Genomic DNA, 19861 nt, shown 5'->3' with positions numbered 1-19861 from the left:
AACTGGATCCCAGGAGTTCAGCTCAGTGTTTAGCTATGGATCTCTGCTTCTGCTTCCATTGGCTACTGGGTGAAGGCTCTATGATGGCATTTAAGGCAGTCATCAATCTCATTATATGGAAAGGGCATTGAAGTTAGCTTTTCCACTATTGCTTAGATTCTCAGTTGGGGTCATCCTTTTGGATTCCTGGGAATTTCCCTAGTGCCAGGTTTCTTAATCTAGTAACGCCTGGCTCCCTCTATGAAGGCATCGATCTCTTTCCTTGCTCTCTTCTGTCCTCCCCCCAACTCAACCTTCCTGATCCCTCATGTTCTCCACCTCACTCCCCTTCTCCTTCTCCTACCTTCCTCCCTTCATGCTGCCAATTTACACAGGAAATCTTGTCCCTTTCCCCTTCTTGAGGGATCCATGTATGTCTCTTAGATTCTTCCTTGTTTCCTAGCTTCTCTTGGGTTGTGGATTGTAGGCTGGTTATACTTTGGTCTGTATCTAATATCCACTTATGAGTACATACCATGTTTCCCTCTCTGTGTCTGGGTTACCTCACTCAGGAGCCCATTGACACATTTTGTAACATATCTGCTGGTTGCCTGTATGGTCCTGGGGCTAGAACCCAAAACCTTGCACACACTAAGCTGGGCCCTTATTACTGAGCTAGGATATCCCTAGCCCACATTTTCTAACGTTTTAACAAGCCAGATTTGGGAAATTTCATGTTCTGCTTTAGATTTTCAGTATGTCTTGTAGAGTAGGAAAGGTCGGGCAGGTCTGGGTCCCTATCCCCAAAGGCTGCCACCTGTAGACTGGAGTGCACTGGGTTGTACTCACAGTTCTCCCTACCCTCAGGGGTTCATAGCTTCTCACCCAGCCTCTTCCTTATTCCCTACACTCCAGGAGTCAAGAAATGGTTTCTCCACATGATCGACTGTTTGCTATGCTCTAAGGACAACTCACTGATGTCGTTCTGCTATGTGGGCTTCAGGGATGGCACTCGGATCACTTGCCTGTAAGTGTCCTTATCTACTGGGCCATCTTACCAGTCTCAGAAAAGTCATCGTAAGCAAAGGGCAGAAACAGCAAAGCTGGCTTTGGAAGAGGACTGAGAGCTCACTTCTCTGCTAACCTCCAGGATCTGACCGTCATATGGCCCTGGGCTCAGGTGTGGCCAGGTTTTTCTGCATAGTAGAGATGGCAGGACAAATGAGGAGTTTCCTGCCAGTGGATGTTGATCTCAGCCCCCCACCCGGGGAACAGAGGCAGGGTCCATGTGGCCAGGACCATGGGAAGCTCATGCTGTTCACCATAAGATGAAAAGCTGCCACTATATCATCTAAGCATCTGATGATACAGCTGTAAATGTGGGTTTTTTTTTTTTTTTTTTTTTTTTTTTTTGTTTTTTTTTTTCTTGGTCAGTATTTTTTCCTGAGTTGTTTCTAAGATCACCTGGGGAAAAATGGGTAGTTGGTGAACATATACTATTCCAGCCCTTGGCAGATGGAGGCAGAATAGGTGTTCAAGATCAGCCGGGACTACGTGATAGACAATCCTGTCTCAAAAGAACAACAAAAAGAACAAAGGGTGACTTAGACTAAAACATGGCAGCATCACCTTCTTTGATGGTAGGGGATCACTTCTGGCTTTAAACTGGTTGTGTGCTTGCCTCCTTGGACCACCGCCTGTGAGGTCTCTCTGCAGAAAGACCATGCGCTTCACACACTGGTGGAAAGGAACTTGTGTTAGAAACTTAGCCCTGCAAAGCTCAGGGTGATGTATATAATCCCATCCCATGTATACAAAGCCAGATGGAGGAGACAGGTGCAGAGCAGCACAAGACTCTTGAGGCCCTCTCCAAGGACGGTCTCTTCCTTGTCTGCTACTGTGAAGTGATGATCCCCTTGCTCAGCTTAGACTTCAAGCCTCACTGTAGCATTATGCACATAGCACAGTGGCAATTAGAGGTTCACAGTGACCTCTAGAGCAGGCCTGTGTCAGCGGAGCAGAGGCAGCTGTAACACTAACAGCAAGGTTGTGGGCTGCTGTGGTGGGAAAAATGTGAATAGATGAGGAATTCGGGAACAGACAGGGGTTTTACTCCTCCTGGGAAACATTGTTTTTTCCTTTTAAATCTCCTTTGTTTAGAGAGCCTTGCTATGTTGCACAGTGTGGCATTTAACTCCTAGGCTGAGATGATCCTCCTGCCCCAACCTCTCAAGTAGATGGGACTAGAATTTTCCTTTTTCCAATGGGAAGTTTATATCAGAATAACCTTTTATTATTATGTATAGCAAACAAGACAAGACATTTAAGGAATTGTACAAGATGAATTGATTAGGACAAAGCTTCTAACCTCTTCTGAGGCAGGGTCTCACTATGTAGACTGGCTGGCCTGGAACCCACTTGCATTTGCCTCCTGAGCACTGGGGTGGAGTGTCTAATTTATTCCTGAGTCTATTGGACTCTTACTTGCATAATGGGTATGTGCCCCTCAGGCTGAAGAAGCTAAAATACCATTGGGAAAGCCACTGTAAGCCCCTTGGGAAAAGTAGCTATTTCACTTTCTTACATAGGCAGCAGCAGCAAATGATGAACTGTTTATAAATACAAAAAAAAAAAAAAAAAAAAAAAACGTATCTCCAAAAAGAATGATACAACTTTTATTTTCCATGGATTTTACAGATACTTTTGCTACATATTTATGTATTCTTATGAGATTATATTTTTTCACTTGTATGAAGTTCAACCTTATACAATTTTAAGGTGATATGTTTGGTAGTGTATCTATAATCTTTAAAAAGTTGAGTTTTTGGAATGTACAGTATATGAGGTAAAATCAAGATTACATTAAAAATTGTTTTCTCCTCTGCACTAACTGCAGTGAGGCTCAAATGGCGAGTACACTATTAAATGACATTTACTATCAAAAATAGGAGTTCATTTGAATTACTATGAAAAACATAAGCCACTGTGTGGCACATTTTACCATTTTAGACATTCAACTATATAGAAATCTCTGGGCTCTTACACTCAAGACTCATTTGTACTGCCAAATATGGCACTTTGAAGAAGTTTCTAGAAAACAATCGTAATCGTGGTTGTTTGGGGGACAAGTCTTCACCTTACTCATGAGAGATTAAATAAAATGTAAACATACAGTATATTATAGTGAGAGTTTTCTTACCACTTGGAGAGACCAAGTTTATCCATTTTTTTTTTTTGAACAAAGGTTAATGTTTTTTTTTCTACAATGCAGATCATTTGACATAAAACAATTACAATACATGCCCATTCTATTACAAGGGAAATGCTTCAGAATTCTTCAAAGCACAAAACATGTTTCTTTTTGACAGACAGAAGTGCTTAGTAACCACTAAAATGCAAACCTCAGCAACTAAAAATTAGTGATTCACTACTCTAAAATTCAAATAATAAATTAAAGAAGCTAGTTACAGATGTCTACAGATAACAGATGCGCTAAAACAAAAATTTCATATAGATTCATTGCAGACTGTATTATTACTGGCAGTCATTGACATCAGGGCAAGATGTACAATGTGATACAACAAAATTCAATTTGACCATCCACCAACTCACAAATGCAAGCTCACAAGACATCAATGAACTATGCGATTTGCAAAGTGCTCTAATGCAACGGTACCCACATGCAATCAACAATTTGGAACAGTATCCAAACAGACATTATACATTAAACATTAGTTTCTTAAGAAAGAAAGCAGCTTGAAGTTTACTGGTGCAAATTAATTTTGTCTTCAGATTTGGTACCCCAAACAAAAAGGTTGAGTTTGATTAGAAATTCTGATGGCAACGGCAGTAGTTATAGGAGATGCTGCAAAAAAAACCATTGGGAGTCCTTCAAAGCTAGCCTAGACCAAGTGGTGAGTGTGGACTCGTGTCTCTTTACTAGGCAGTCTGCACACAGCCCTTATGTGCATGTATGAACTTATGCACATACAGTTTATGTGCTTCAAAATCAGTTACTATTTAAAAGTTCTCTGTTCTCAAACCCCAAGAAGAGGAACTATTCAAGTAAAGGTGGGTATTTCTGGGTCTGTGCTTTCTTGGACTCACTTGTGAATTCACGTGTATGTGTAAGGAGAACCCCACACTCACCAAAGAGGAAGCTTCTTTTTCTCACTCAGATTCCTTCATCCAGTTCTTATTTGCTAAGCCCTCCAGTTATTCATCAAAATCCCACTTACCAAACAATTAAGACAAATGAGGAGGTAGAAATATAGCACTAGATTGCTTTCACAGCATCGGACTTGAACAAGTTTCGTAGAGCATGTTAGTGTAAATTCTAAGTCAATTTGAAAATTTTGCATGGCAATCATCATTGAAACAAACACTGTTACACTCATGCTAACTGGTCAAAACAATCATAAATTTTGCCTTTTAGAAAGTTTGTCTTACTAGAGGCATGTCCAAGGGTGCAGGGAGGAGGAAAAAAAGGGGGGGGGGAGTCCCAACTAATTAACAAAACAAAAAGCCCTCCCCAAATTGATGTTTCTGTGGCGGAATTCTCATGAAGTGCCAGCCTTTGCCCTACACATAAGCACTGAAAATGCCAAAACCATTTTTCAATATATAGTCAATGCCAGTGCTAAATGCCACCATTTTGTAAAAGCAATACAGAAATAATTTTAGTACATGACAAAATAAAATGTAATACAGTGTTAAAAATAAAGTTATATTTTCACTTGATTACAAAGTACTGAATGATAAAGGCAATCAGAATGGAAAAAAAAGCAAACAACACCAGGATGACAGCAGCACACTGCTCGTCACTAAGAGTGCGCCGGCTACGCACGCCGTCCACAGTGTCTTTGTTGGTGTTGGCTGGCGGCTCTGTCCTCTGGGAGATGAAGAGCACTGTGGCGCTGTAGGGACCTACCAGGTCCTGGTGCCCCACATGGTCTTGGCATTGGCGAATGGCACACACACGAAATCGATATTCACAGTTCAGCTGAAGGCTGGAATACCGGAATGAAGTATCAGGGCCCTTGTAAATCTATTAAGGAAAAATTGGAAAAAGAATGAAGCAAGAAGCCTGGACAGAAAACAGCACATTCTCGACTTATTTTAGTATCATCGATTTCATCTTTGTGTATGTGTGGTGAGTGGACACTTACACATATAGGCCAGAGGGCAACACTGAGTCATACTGGCTTCAATCACTCACCACTAATTATTAATACTTTTGAAAGTCTCTCAGTGAATCTGTAGCACTGGGATTTTAGGCACACGCTGCTGCACCTGGCTGTTATGTAGATGTTAGGGCTCAAACTCAAGTCCAGAGCTTGCATGGCAAATAATTCACCAATGAGTCATCTCTCAGCCTCTATCTTATCTTTTAAATGACATTTCAAAAACATACATCCATTAAAGTACTTGTCTGTGTGCTGCAAATGTGAGGGTGTGAGAAGTGTTCTCATGTTTACAAGTGAGTTACAGAGCAATCAAATACTGGAATCAATTATCTGCTTTACTCAAAACAGAAAAAGAAGTCAACTTCTTCTTTGTGAACTCACTGTATGAGAGGATACTGCACACTCATGCTTACCTTGTACTTAGAGGAGCCAAAATTGCCTAAAGAGTAAAGTTCTACAGTTTTGAACATCTGTCAAATCAACAACAGCAGGGAAGTTGTGTATAGGTATCCACTGCACATCAATTTTGTCAACTTTAGAAAGAGAATGGTCATTTGGAATCACAGACTAGAATCTGAAAACCTAACTCTTCAGTCATGCCTTAGAAGAGAAATGAACAATACTGGAGCCACACAGCTTTTCAGAGGTGTGTCTTCAAGAAGAGGAAGCTACACACCAGAGCTGACTGCGCCTGTGACCCAAGCCCTGCATGGTGGCTTCACAGTTCAGTGAGAACGTACTCAGTATAACAGGACAGTGCTAGGCTGATAGCAGATGTCTACACAGACATTATCACTCTCAGCAATGAGCCTCTTCTCATTCTACCAACAAGAAAACTCATAATGCCACACCTCTTCCCAGATGATTTCCTTAAGCCAGAAGTGGGCCACAAGTCACATCTACTGCCTTTCCAACTGGTGAAGGAGTTTCAAACAGTGCCCATGCAAGATGATTTTCTACGGGGGGCTCTGAATGAACTTAAGAGTTTGGTAAATTGCTATTTGCCTTTATTTTGATATTATAAACTTATCATTGGTAAAGAAAACATAATTGAGGTCTCAGGTCAATGAGAATTAACTCAATACTCTTTGTCTATCATGATCTTTTAGAAATTCATTTGGCTGACCTAACTTAGCAAGGACTCACACTAAGATTCAAAACATTATATATTTACCTTTGAAGCTGTCATCACTTAAGAGCAAGTTTTGTTATTTTTCAGTGAGATTTTTCATAATTTTGGAAGTGAATACACAGTGTTATTATTTCTACCAGTGATTCTAGAAATACATTTCTTTTGTATGGAATAATACAGACAAAAAAGGTTTGATCTCATTACCACAAAAAAAACAAATCACTTTAAGATAAAGCAGTCACTTGATTACATTTAAAAATCACACCAACGTATAAGCATACAATCAGCAGCACATGTATGGTCAAATTAGTGGGACCCTTGTCCAACTTATGGACACCTGTAAGTGATGGGTTTGTGCAGTCTGAGGAGCACTGCTCTTAAGAAACCCTGGAAAAGCAGGGCAGTGGTGGCACACACCTTTAATCCCAGCACTCAGGAGGCAGATCTCTGCGAGTTCAAGGTCAGCCTAGTTTACAGAGTGAGTGCCAGGATAGGCTCCAAAGCAACACAGAGAAACCCTGTCTCAAAAAAAAAAAAAAAAAAAAAAAAAAAAAAAAAAAAAAAAGAAAGAAAGAAAGTAAGAAAGAAAGAAAGAAAGAAAAAGAAAAGGAACCCTGGAAGTCAGGCAGTGAGGCAGTGGTGGGGCACATCTTTAATCCCAGCACTTGGGAGGCAGAGGCAGGCGGATGTCTGTGAGTTCAAGGCTGGTCTGCTTCCATTCTCCTGCTCTGCTGTCATCACAGTGCCCCTGACTGATGACATTCGGAAGTGCACAACCACTTCAGTGATATCTGTGAGAATGTTTGGAATAGACCAGGATATGAACTAACCAAGTAGGTAATCCTCACCAACATGGATGGGTACCATCCAACGTTTGAACAGAATGAATGACACAGAAAACTAAGTTCATCATCTCATTTTGGCTGGGATACCCTTCTCCCGACTTTGGGCAGTGGTGGCCTGGACTCCCACTAGGACTTAAAGCCACACTAGCTTTCCTGGGCCCCAAGTTCATGGATGACAGACTGCAGAGATGAGTGGCCTTCGCTGAGCAAATCCCTCCATTCAAGCACATGTCTGCTTCATCTGTGAATCCCACTGGCTCTGATTCTGCACAGACCCCTCAACTTGGGCAGGATGTCTAACCCTTCCCTACCCAGCTCATGTACTACTTGACTCACTCTTAAGTTTCAAAGGTGGACCAGGCTCAGGTTGGCTAAAGCTCTTAAAGTGTCTTTGAATTTGGTCTCTTTCTTTGAAAGTAACTTCCCCACTACACAGTCCCTGATGAATCTGTGGAGCTGCTGGAGAACCAGGCCCACGGCTTCCAGGTTACTCTGTAAGGGACTCCCTTGCAACTGCGCACGAGGCAGTTCAAGATGACGTTCCAGCACTTGCAATACCTCTGGGTTGTTCATATCCTTTGAAAGTGGCTCTTTCATACTTCACATGTCACCTTCTTAGACTCTCCGAAACACCACTTAAAAGACTGCCCTTCTGAAAGGTTGGAAGGGCCACCAGACACCTGACCTGTCTCAGTTTTCTTAGAGTCTCCCCCCTGACACCTAGTGAGCAAGACAGTGCACAGGGTCAGCATGCATATGAAAGAAGAGGACAATACAACAAATCCATCTGGAGAAGGGGATAACTCTAGATGAGATGAAGTCAGCCAAAGCACAGGCTAAGAGGGCAGCAAAGTCCGGGCAAGGCCACCAACTGGAGAAAGGGATGAAGAGAGGTTAAACAGGAAATAATTTGTTTCTGAGCTTGGCCTAGGGTTATAGTACCTGTTGCTGCCAGAACTCCGAATCTTCAGAAGTCTTACAGGCTAGTTAGGATTTTCTAGGTTGGCTAGGAAACCAGTAATTTAAAATAATATTCCCCTTCTTAAAATTACTAATAGCTGAGAACAGAGAGCCATCAATACCTGATCTCTTCTACCGAAGCCCCAGCTTGAGAGTTGTCGGCCCTAAGACTCAGTTACGTGGCTATTCCTGCAGACTTAGCCTCCACAGTCCGAGGACTGCAGTTATACCCCAAACTTTCACCTATCCTAAGCTTTGTGCTTGCTAGAATACAAACGAGTTCCCTGAAATCAGAACATAACAAACAACTCACAATAGTAACTCTGCTTTCCTACACTTCTTGTCTACGTACACTGAACATCAAATAAATTACAAACAACATAATTCAGAAAAGGGACTGGACTCTCTGCAGATGACCTGCAGCTTCCGGAATGTTAACTTACAGGTAAACTGTAAGACTGCTAAGTGCTGGGAATTAGAGGGGCTACAGCAAGCATGAAGTTCTCAGAGTCAGCCTTTTCAGTTTTATAGTTAGCAATCTTAAGTGATACTAATTCAGATTCAAAGTTAAGTTAGAATTAGCATTACTGTTTCATGTACTAAAAAACTTATTAAAATTCATGGGTCTCTATTTCCTTTAAACATGCAGTTAGACAATAACATATTCTTATGTATTAATTGTGCTTCTTCCTTGGAAGGAAATCTGCTCATCTGTAAATTAATTTGAAATATAATTATGTCAATTAACAGATGATTTAATGAAGAAAAACAATGGGAGGCCAAATTTAACTCTTGGGGCCCTTTGTGATTTTAGTTATATTGCACTTCTATATAGTTTTAAATAAAAAATACATGCATTAAAATTCTATTGTTATAACAACATCTTAAGGGTGGAAAAAAGGAGATGGATGATTAATTTTTCCAATGGGAAAAGAAACTGTAGGATACAATTAAAAACAAATACTCTGTAAACCCTCAAAACTAAAGGAGGTTCACCACACAAAGGGAAAAACATGCAGATGAAGTTTAATGGGGACAGACCACCTTAGCCATCGATTTTCGCAAGAAACACTGACAGTCACCCACTCTGTCACCCACTCTCTACTAGAAGCTGTCTTGGAAATTTCCCTGCCAGGAAAGTGACACTTCCCCTAGACTTTCATCATAAAAGGCTATTGTTATAGTCAACATAAATGACATTGTTACAGTTAAGCACTGGACAATAACAGAGATAAGATAATACAGACATCACTAACTTTAGATCACTAACTATGACACTTAAAAACCAACTTCCTCAGAACTTCATTTTGTTACATGCTCTTCAAAATGTATTATGTATTATGTAATACTGAAGCGTCCTTATTGATTTCCATACTCCAATTTCAACAGTGCAATCAAAATGTGTCTGATTATGGAACTATTCGGGTCTAAAACACAAAAACCCTTTCCTGGCTTCTCATTGCACTGCAGTAAAAGTCACTGCATAGCCCAGGATGTCAGTGTGATTGCCACATCATCTCTGTACCTCCATGGCTTCCTTTCTGTTCGCTTCTCAACAGAACTACAGGTTTGACTAAGTCTGTAGGAGCTGGAGTGCTGCAGGGGAATCAGGGACTGTCAAGTCTGGCTTCAGCAAGGCTCAACATGCTGAGCATGCTGTGAAGGTCAGCTACTGGGGCAGGGTGGGGCCTTGCAGCAGCAACGCTAAGAACTGTAACTGTCTGTCTGAGGGGCCGGTCTGCCTCACACTGGCCTCCTTACTGCTGCCTTGGGGCAGCTCTTCTCACAGCACTTCCTCAGGGGCACTACAGTGGTCCCCAGTCCTCTGACTCAGTTTTATCTTTCCGCCAATGCGCATACAACCACCTGACACAGGGTTTATTGAGGTGTGTCTTTCCACTCCCCTGTGACTTCCAAGAAGGGAGGCGTTTTTTTCATTGCAGTGTCCTGAATAGTTGCTAAAGGAATGAACAGTCTACCAAGGACAGTGCATCCACAAAATGACTGGAATTCCAAGATAGCTGGAATGCAGTATGTACTCAACAGATGTTTCTTAATTAGATAGTAAATATAGTCAAATCTTCTACTGAAAATAAAAACTAATGATTAAAAAATACATACATATAAAATAGTATCTTGACACATACCTGTTTGAATTCTGAATCTTTCCCCACCATGACTTGAAGATTATAAATAACTGGGTCACCTTTCATTGGCTGTAAAGATTCCCATGTAATTTCACAACTGTGATCATTTATTTTCTCTATTTTGGGGGCTAGATGAAACAAACATAAATAAGATCAGCTCCATTTGATTTAATTTGGCACATTATACAGGCACTTGTTTTAATCAAAATCAACAAATCTCTAAAACCAAGTTATAAACTTAAATAGTGAATTTTTGCAATAGGTATGTAAAACGATAAAAAAATAAATAATAATCTTTATGAAGCTATGAGACACTAACTTGGATAAGGCAGCACTCATCAACACTGGACAGGCCAGCTACTAACAGTTGTGCAAGCTGGGGTCTGCTTAACCAGCTACTCCCAGTACCTCATACAGCACACCTTCTCAGCAGTCTCTATCACTATGAGTTGTCATCTCTTTAGATAGATATACAAAGTACAATCCTTGCCAGAGTCATTTTAAAACGAGAGCCACTTCAAAGTTAGAAATATGTGTATAGTTGTATGTACATAAGTACATGTTAGTGTCTGAAGCCAAGATAAATAAGCATTTGTCTTTCTAAGAGGAAACCTGGCTCCCCCAATCTGAAACATTAAAATAACCGGAGTTTGTGATATTTATTCTTTAAATAACAAGAGCAGAAACAGCAAATGAACCTAACTTGAAACACAACTTTTTCAATGTAGTATTCTTGTGTTAGATCATTAAAAAGATCAGTGACTTCCCTGAGTATTAGTGTAACACATGAAGCAGCACAGATAAGTGAGTACAACTCTTAGCATGTGCTTTGTCAATGCTTTTATATAACTGATAGGGAGACACTGGGTGCTAAATTTTAATTAAAAAAAAAAAAAAGCACTTCATTAATGAAAACAGCTTCAGGGGATGTAAATTACCTTTCAAGGCAGATGGGACAGATTTTGGAGTGGTGAAAATATACTCTTGGGAGAGAGGACCTTCCCCTGCTTCATTACAAGCTTGAATGCAGAACTTGTAGGACGTGAACTCACTGAGCCTTTGCACTTTGTAGGTATGACAAGGCCCTCTGTACACAGAGACAAACCTGAAATAGAAATAATCAACTTTATAACACCATATAAAAATGCTTTAAAACACACAAGTATATAATGGGGCATGCTATTTAGGAACAAATGGCTCCAAAAACCTTACCCTCATGAGTAATTGTCAATTATGTTTTCTAGCAGCTAATACACACTGCAGATGTAGCTCTCCCAATTTGACTTGATTTATGGAAAAATGTGTCATTAATCTAATGTTCAACCATCATATGTTTCTTCTCAGGCCTCAGGAACAGCTTTGCCTCTGCCTGCTGCCTTTTACGTTTACACTTTTAAAGGCATCCAAACAACATGAAGGCACTGCTTTTATTATGAGTTATCTCTAACCAATCATAATTAGACAATTTGTTACCTACAACATTAACTTGAGCTATGAGATAATCTGTACTTAAATTTCTCTTGTATTTATTTGAAAAGAAAAGGGGGGGGGGAAGGATTCTTAATTACAGGAATAATGTTAGCTAGCTTAGTGACATTTAGAGAGTATTATGAGAGACTATATAATTTTCAATAAACTATATGAGTATTAGGTAGATGTTTATAATCACAGATATCTTCCCTAATATATTACTTATATAGTTAATGTTTCTCAATTTTTTATTTGTTTGTTTCTTTGGCTTTTCGAGACAGGGTTTCTCTGTGTAGCTTTGGAGCCTCTCCTGGCACTCAGTCTGTAGACCAGGCTGGCCTCAAACTCATAGAGATCTGCCTACCTCTGCCTCCTGAGTGGTGGGTTTAAAGGTGTATATCACCACTGCCCAGTTGTTTCTCAATATTTTTAACGAGCAGTTTTTAAAAAAAAGTTTTAGAAACTGAGGAATGAGTAATGAATGCCCAGACACTGCTAACAGCCTGGAAACTATAGTAAGACTAGAATAAGAAATAGTTTATAAAGTGGCATATATATTTGCAATAAGCAGTAACTGGACAAGCCTGGCCTTCTGAACCTTTGAAGTTTATTTTCTTTGCATTTGAAAGAAAGGGAGATGGGGAATAACCATAGTTGAAAACAGCTGAAAGTAACAAAACTCTCTCTTATAATGCCACCATACAGCAAATGTTAGCTACGAAGGCAAAAACAGAGCAGGGACTGGGGAGATGCTCAGGGGTTTAGAGCACTGGCTGCTTTTGCACAGGATCCTAGTTTGGTTCCCAGCATGCACATGGTGCCTCATGACCATATATAACTCCAATTCCAGGGCATCCAACATCATCTCCTGACCTCTGAGGGTACTAAGCATGTTTGTGGTACATCCACATACATGCAAGCAAAACATTCATATATATAAACTAAAATTTAAAAAAATAATAAAAAAGACACAAAATAAAGATATTAAGTTGACATAATTTGAACGTATATATTAAATTTGTAGATCACAAACACCTTAATTTTCCCTAGCCATATTCAAACCCCAGAAATTCTTAATATGCTAAATGAATGTGAATGAAAAGTTTGCAATATCATGTTTTATGTTTAATAGAAGCTTTATCTTTTGTTCAAGCACTAATTAGAATGCTCTCTGCAAACCTTTTTGCACTATGCCAAATGCAACTGTTGTAAGGTGGACTGAAATTTAAACTGTCAATTCACCTAGTGCTAGTAAAATAGTGAAGAATTGTTCTTCAAAACCTGTGGCTTCAGTCAAGTGCTAAGGCAGGACTGTTTCTAGCAAGCCTTCTTGCGCTTCACCTGAGTGCAAATATTCTAACAAGATTGAGAAGAATTTAAACATTCACCCAGCAGAGTTCATAATACAGACAAATGGTTATACCACAAATCTGTGGTATGGCAAAGAGCCTTCTGGAAAAGAGGCTATATACAACTCTGCCACAAATAAAGACACAAGCATTAAAACACACACACTATGACCATGAATAATGTTGCTGGCAAGTTATTTACGCAATAAACATTTATATACATTAGCCTCAAGATAGACCTATGAAAAAGGAAGTAAAACCCCACCTTCCATTCTTATCCTCCATCTGAAGGTGGTACTGAACAGCATCTGTTGATAATGTCTTCGGGGTTCCTTCTCCCCATTTAAGCTTAAGGTTCTGGTGGTTAAAGGCAACACATTCCAGCCGAGGTGGATCCGGAGGGAGGGGCTTAGTTTTTAATTTAATCGTATGGCTGAAGGGACCAGCTCCGAGGCTATTCAAGGCTTGAATTCGTATTCTAAATGACACACAAAAAATAAGTTTAGCTTACGATTATTTAAATCACTTTTCCAGTTTAGGCAAACAGTTTTTGGGGTGTACCTGTATGTTGTATCCGGCTGCAAGCTGTCTATGATATAGCTTGTCGTCTTCCCCACTGTCAAGGGCTGCTTATCTCCAAGGTCTATGCTGTAGGCAAGGATTTCTGAACCATGGTCATAAGGCTCTTCCCAGCTAATTGCAAGGCAGGTAGAAGGTGAGTAATGGGGATTTTCTATGTCATCATCATTCATTTCTTGAAGACGAGTCACAATGGCAGGGACTGATGGTGGAGTCACACAGGCTACAACTTCACTGAAAGGACCTGCACCCACAGCACTCATAGCCTACGAGTGAATAAAGAAGTTAGGAGACACAAGACTGTGACTGTGGCCTCCAAACAGGAGACTCTGGACAATGTGTGCTGAGGCACCGGTCACCCACCTGGACCCTGCAGTAATAGGTAGTAGCTGGCGAAAGTCCTTTTAATTCACAACTGAGGCCAGGCCCACAGTAACACAGCTGCATACTTCCTTCAACTCCTCCCCATTCCAGCCGGTACTCAGTGACATCTGTCCCATTACTCAAAGGAATCTTTAAGGAAAGGATACAGTTTCTTAAGTCTTGATACTCAATAGCTTTGGGGCAAAAATGTTCTTTCCTCTAACATTAAAAACAGGACCACTTTTAATTTATTTAAAACATCTAAACACAACCACACTGTATAATTTTACATTTTTATTCATTAAAATTATCTGAATGGTCAAAATATAACTGCCTCATACCAGAGGCTGTTAGGTAAACAAACTTCAAAATAATCTGAAGACAGAATGTTAACTTATAGAGATTCCTTCATCATTACATTTCAAAGGAAACTGAAATTGTGATTGTCATTAGTGACTAATCCCAATACACAGTAAATACACTGGCAACAGTGGATTTGACAGTAGTAGTATTATAGAAAATTTTATGAAGTTTGTCAAAGTCCTCTGGTGGCTGCACTATCTCAGCAAGGAAACAAAGCTTTTGATAAAAACACAAACTACAACAAGAGTCTAAGTACCTAAGGTGCAAACATACCTGACTCAAACACTCAACTCACTTTTACCTTGAATTTATCTAGGATGTATTTCTCACACAATAACTGAAGGACCAGAAAGTGCGATCACCTTTATTCTTTTATATGTACTCCTCCTCCAATCACTTAGGAAAATTATGTAAAGTAGTGGAAATGACAATACCTCCCAGTTCACTTGTGCACAAGTTGCAGATCTGCATGTCACTTGAGGGGGTCTGCACTGGTCTGGTGGCCCAGGAGCTGTAGTGATATCGTATTTTTCTGAAAATGGTCCAAACTAGAAAAACAAACAGAACACACATTTTCCTTTTTCATCCTTAAACGTTCACCAAACAATTGTAGAAGTAGATGTAAAATTTTAAGTTTCATTTACTTTACTTTCTCTCCCCAACTCCCTTCTTCCCTTCATGAATGGCTTTTTGCAAAAAGGGCAAGCAAGGCATCAGTGAATTAGGTAGGTGGAATAAGAAGGAATTTGTAAGGAATGGAGATGGGTACCAAATAAAGGCCTGGGAGACAGCAGGCATCAATTTTATCTTAAAATCTGGGGTAGCAAGAGTCAAAATGGGTATCTAGAGACAAAAGAGTAAATAAAGTCATTCTGACAAACCATTAAAACTCAGTAAATAAAACAAAGACTGAGTACTGAATCTGCTACCAGTGAAATGCGACCTTGTGAGGTTACTGAGCACACACAGAGGACAACAGCTTAAATAAGGACTGCCTCGGGCTACACAGTCACAATATATTTAAGCGTGGTGCTCACAGATAAAAATCAGCTAGGGACAGGATAAGAAACAAAGCACTACTCACTGAAGTCTCTACAATACTGTGGGGAAAGAGACCTGTCAGCTTAATTTGGAAAAAATAAATAATTACAGAATACTTTAAAAAATCATGTGCTACACACCCAAGCAATTGCTTTGTCTTAGAGAACCTGCCTTAATGGAGAGGTGAGGGCATTAGCAGGGGTATAGGAACACTCTCTCTGAGCTCCAGTGCCTCTAGCTGTAAAGTGGGGTTATCATCACTTTTGTTCATTTTATGGAATTATCTATCTACACATACAGTATATTTAAAATACCTTACATGAATCAGAAATGCTTAAGTATTAGCATCTGCCCCTGAGGCAAACCCTGAATCACATCTGGTCTGAAATGGGGAGTAAATGCTCCTTAAAACCAGCACAGTGACCATGCAAACAGGTTGTTCAACACCCCTGAAGGAAACCACAGCTCTTTTGAAGTGGCACGAACTAACCAAGGCCTGAAAGTACAAAGATAGCAAGGAAGGTTTAGGGCACACTATTTCTTATTCATCACTGGAAACTTATTAAAACAAAATGCCTTGCTAAAGGATATGATAACACATGCTTGAGTGATGGCTGAGCTAGAAGGTCCCTCACCCCCATCCTATTTGCTGCACGGAGTCTGAAGCTGTAAGTCTTTCCAGGAAGAAGGTTGTTCACTGTACACTCCACTTCAGATCCCTGGTAGACGTCTCTCGGCTCATCTTTTTCTGCAGGACTCATTTCCACCGCGTAACAGGAAATGGGTGATCCACCGTCAACTACAGGAGGTCCTAAGGGTGGACAGATTTAGGCCTTTTAAGGGGAAGAACACGTTTGGTTCTAACTTGAATATAATGCATTGCCAAAATGAAAATTACCCCATCGTAACTGTATTTCTTTTGCTTTGGGTCTACCCTGCAACCTGGGAGGGAGGCATGGGCCAGGAGGCACAGCTGGAGTCTGCACAAGTAAGGATTCAGAGACCTGCCAAAACAAAAGCAAAATCAAAACAAAATGCCCTAAACAGACAATCAGATTGCTCTGATAAAGGATACACACAGCATGAGATTATACCAATAGCATGAAACTATACTATCAACTGAAAGGAAGGCTCTGAATAGAATCAAGCCTTATTAAATCATTGCAACATATATTTTTATAGGCAAAAAGACATATACTATAACTACCATTTTAAAAAACAAGTTGGAAAAAGAACAAATCCTTTTAGTAACTAGGAAATGAAACAAATACAGTATCAAAGACATTATAGGCAACTAAAAAAGTTCTGTCCAAAGAGATCCACAGATCTCTTAGATTGTTTTGATGCTATAAATGCTGTCTACCTTACTGTTTTTGGAGGTTAAGACTCATAGTTTTCGTTTCTTCTTCTTCTTCTTCTTTTTTTTTTTTTTTTTTTTTTTTTTTTAAAGAAACTGTATTTTAACCTAAAGGTCTGATGGGAGATATCATTCTGTAAATATGTTTCTCTTATTGGCTAATGAATAAAGCACTGTCGGCCAATAGGAAAGCAAGGTACGTAGGACTAGGAGACAAGGAGGACAGAAGAGTAGGGAGGAGATCGAAGATGGAGGACGGAGAGAGAAGAACACCAGCCCGTCTCTCTGGAAATACTAGATTAATAGGAATGGGTTGATATTTAAGACAGAGCTAGCCAATAAGAAATGCTAGTAACAGGCCAACAGAATTATATTAATACAGTGTCTCTGTGTGTTATTTGGGACTGGTGTGGCTGAGGGGGGGCAGGGGCAGGGGGAGGGGGCAGGGGGGACTACTCTTAACATAATGGTGCCGAACGCGGACCTGAGAACTTCCACTTAAAACTTAACAAAAGCTTTAAAAAGGATTTTAGAAACCAAAGAACAGAGACAAGCAAGGCTTCTTGGTAGCAGCATTTTTCTGTGTTGGACTCTGTTTTGCTAGAGACAAGCAGAGATTTGTGCAGCTCCTTTAAGGGAGATTCCCTGTCTCAGCATAAGCGGCAAAAAAACCCGCAAGGCTTTTAAAGAGCTCTGCTAACAACTGAATGGTGTTTACGAGAGCTGGCAATGGCAGTGACAACATCTCCAAGCCGGCAGCATGCTGCTGGATGGCAGCCTAGACCAAGACAGTGAGCACAGCTCTCAGTTCTGGCGGTAAAAGTACCCGCCGCCATCTTGGATAGTCGCAGCTAATACAGCTATGGCTTTCATTTTAGCAAAGTTGTTGTTTACCAGATAAAAGACTCGTGGCCAGAAAAAGATAAAGATTTACAATAAAGACAGATTCAAATTAAGAAAAACTTCTAAAGGTTTACAGTGTGTTTTAAAATATGTGTAGGCTTAGGAGAGAAAAAGAAACAGGATACAATGGTTTAAAAAAATAATAAAAAGAGAGTAGCTGGGTGTGGTGGCACACACCTTTAATTTCAGCACTCAGGAGACAGAGGCAGGCAGATCTCTGTGATTTTAAAGTAAACCTGGTAATCAGAGTGAATTCCAGGGCAGCCAAAGTTACACAGAGAAATCCTGTCTCAAAAAATGAAAAAATAGAAATAAACAAAGTAAAGATGGAAAGCACAGAGAGAATCTGGATACTGTACGGTATTATATTGTCTTTGTATCATTTGACTGTTGAGAAAATAACAACTGTTAAAACAAATGCTGCTGGATTAATTCAATTTATATATTTTGAAAATGCTTTGACTTCAAAATTTAACTCAAAGAACAGGTTACTGGGGAAAAGGATTTCTATTTTTGTTTCCACAGAAAATAAAAGCTGTGGATTCCTTCCAGACTAACATGGTTTGATCAAGCAAGACCCCCTGAAACAGTATCTCAGGTGATCCAACATTCAAAACTGCTGGGACAAGGCACCCTTGCAGACCACTACAGCCAGGATTTCTGAGTCTTCTTAGGATCCCCATGACAGCACTTCCTACCAGCAGGAAGCAGTTTGGAAAGAATGACGCCCAAATTCCCAAATATTGTCTATAAATGTTTGTTTTCATTTATATGGGGTTGGTTATAAATGGTTAATGATCACAACCAATTCTTTTTAAAGGTAAAAAGAGGATTATGGTATAGATATGAATACTTTGTTTTGGAATGGATTTTCATTTATTGATACAATTTAAGGTAAATTTTGTGATGTGTTTGTTTAGGTATTGTATTTATATAACTCATTTAGAAATGTATAAATTAGTACAGATTATAGATAGTTACATATGATAGTCAAAACTTAGAGTTAAGTTAGTTAGGTTTTCAAGATGTATTTGAGATGGGTAGGCATTCTTCAAACTTTTCAAAGATCTACAACTCCTAACAAAGGTCAACTTATTTATTCTACCCCTCTAAAAACAATTCTACAACCAGGTAACTTTCTCTGATATGCAGCACCTTTCTATTCAGTACTCGTTCCTACTTGGAAGTCTTCATTTGTTTTCTTATGAGACAGAGCTTGAACCCAGGGCCTTACACATGCCAGGCAATACCTTACTGTGAAAAGGTTCAAGCCCCAGCCTGGATTTTACTTTCAAGATTAACTATATGTATATTCTTTTTAAACACAAACTATTTGCTCAACATCACCCCCACCCTCCCACCCCCGCCCCAAACAGGCATTCTATGTAAGAATGCTTCAATGATGTACTAGACAATAATTTCAGATACTTATGTTTGTTGTTCTTAAAAGCAGGGAGATTTCTTTTTTTCTCTGGGCGGTTCTGGGGACTCAGGGAGGTCTCTTCTACAGAAAAATAGTGTTCTCGTAACAAGTGAGGCCTTTACTCTCAGTGAGCATCCTCAATGGCTAAAAATGGAACACAGTACCACAAGTCTACGGAGCAGGATTCACACTCCGTTTCACAATACTTGCACGTCTAACAAGAGTTTAAAAGCCACTGTTTCACAAGAGTATTTTTACTGATGTAAAATCAGTGTTATTCTAAATGTTCCCATAAATGATTCTTGATTCAACTCATTACAAATACAGCAAGCATCTGGAGCGTGTTGCCTGTCCAAGAGTGGAGAACAGGAAGGTGAGAGAAGCAGAGGCACTCTGTGCTAGAGGGTCTGCCTCATCCTGCTACACTTAGCTTTGCTACTGGGGCAGCTCTTGGTATATGTCTGTGCCAGGGTCCCTGGCACACTTTAGGAGGCTCCCCTAAACTCAGCCAGTGAGAAACACAGAGATGGGACCAGAAACAAGCACTCTGGCAGGAAGTGGGGAGGACAAAATGACTCTGTGGTTTGAAATGACTTAAAGACAGGAAAGGGAAAGTCTCCCTCTGTGCAGAGTGGTTCTGGCTTACGGGCAGATTCAAAGGCGAAGCACTGAGTGCTTAGACAGTGGGAGTACTGTGTGGCCAGCCCACACGGGCACTCAGAGCGTCAGAGCAAGACACCCTCACTCAACCCCTGACCCATGAA

General features: G+C 40.1%; 1 protein-coding gene across 5 annotated transcripts in view; it reads right to left on the bottom strand.

Moving 5' to 3' along the window:
* Window positions 1-2632: 2632 nt before the first annotated feature.
* The window catches only part of Fndc3a (fibronectin type III domain containing 3A), a 136070-nt gene continuing 118841 nt past the window's right edge, over window positions 2633-19861 (bottom strand). For all 5 annotated transcript variants that reach the window (XM_051195402.1, XM_051195400.1, XM_051195401.1 and 2 more), the window contains 9 exons: window positions 16313-16418; window positions 16050-16225; window positions 14808-14921; window positions 14011-14160; window positions 13630-13913; window positions 13334-13546; window positions 11188-11354; window positions 10250-10377; window positions 2633-5026 (listed from right to left, as the gene is read on the bottom strand). In XM_051195402.1, coding sequence (XP_051051359.1) covers window positions 4712-5026; window positions 10250-10377; window positions 11188-11354; window positions 13334-13546; window positions 13630-13913; window positions 14011-14160; window positions 14808-14921; window positions 16050-16225; window positions 16313-16418 — 1653 coding nt within the window. In that variant the 3' untranslated portion in view covers window positions 2633-4711. The remainder of the gene's footprint in view (window positions 5027-10249; window positions 10378-11187; window positions 11355-13333; window positions 13547-13629; window positions 13914-14010; window positions 14161-14807; window positions 14922-16049; window positions 16226-16312; window positions 16419-19861) is intronic.

Source organism: Phodopus roborovskii, unplaced genomic scaffold, assembly GCF_943737965.1.
Source record: "Phodopus roborovskii unplaced genomic scaffold, PHOROB, whole genome shotgun sequence".
NCBI lineage: Eukaryota > Metazoa > Chordata > Mammalia > Rodentia > Cricetidae > Phodopus > Phodopus roborovskii.
This window is presented reverse-complemented; position numbering and strand designations above follow the sequence as displayed.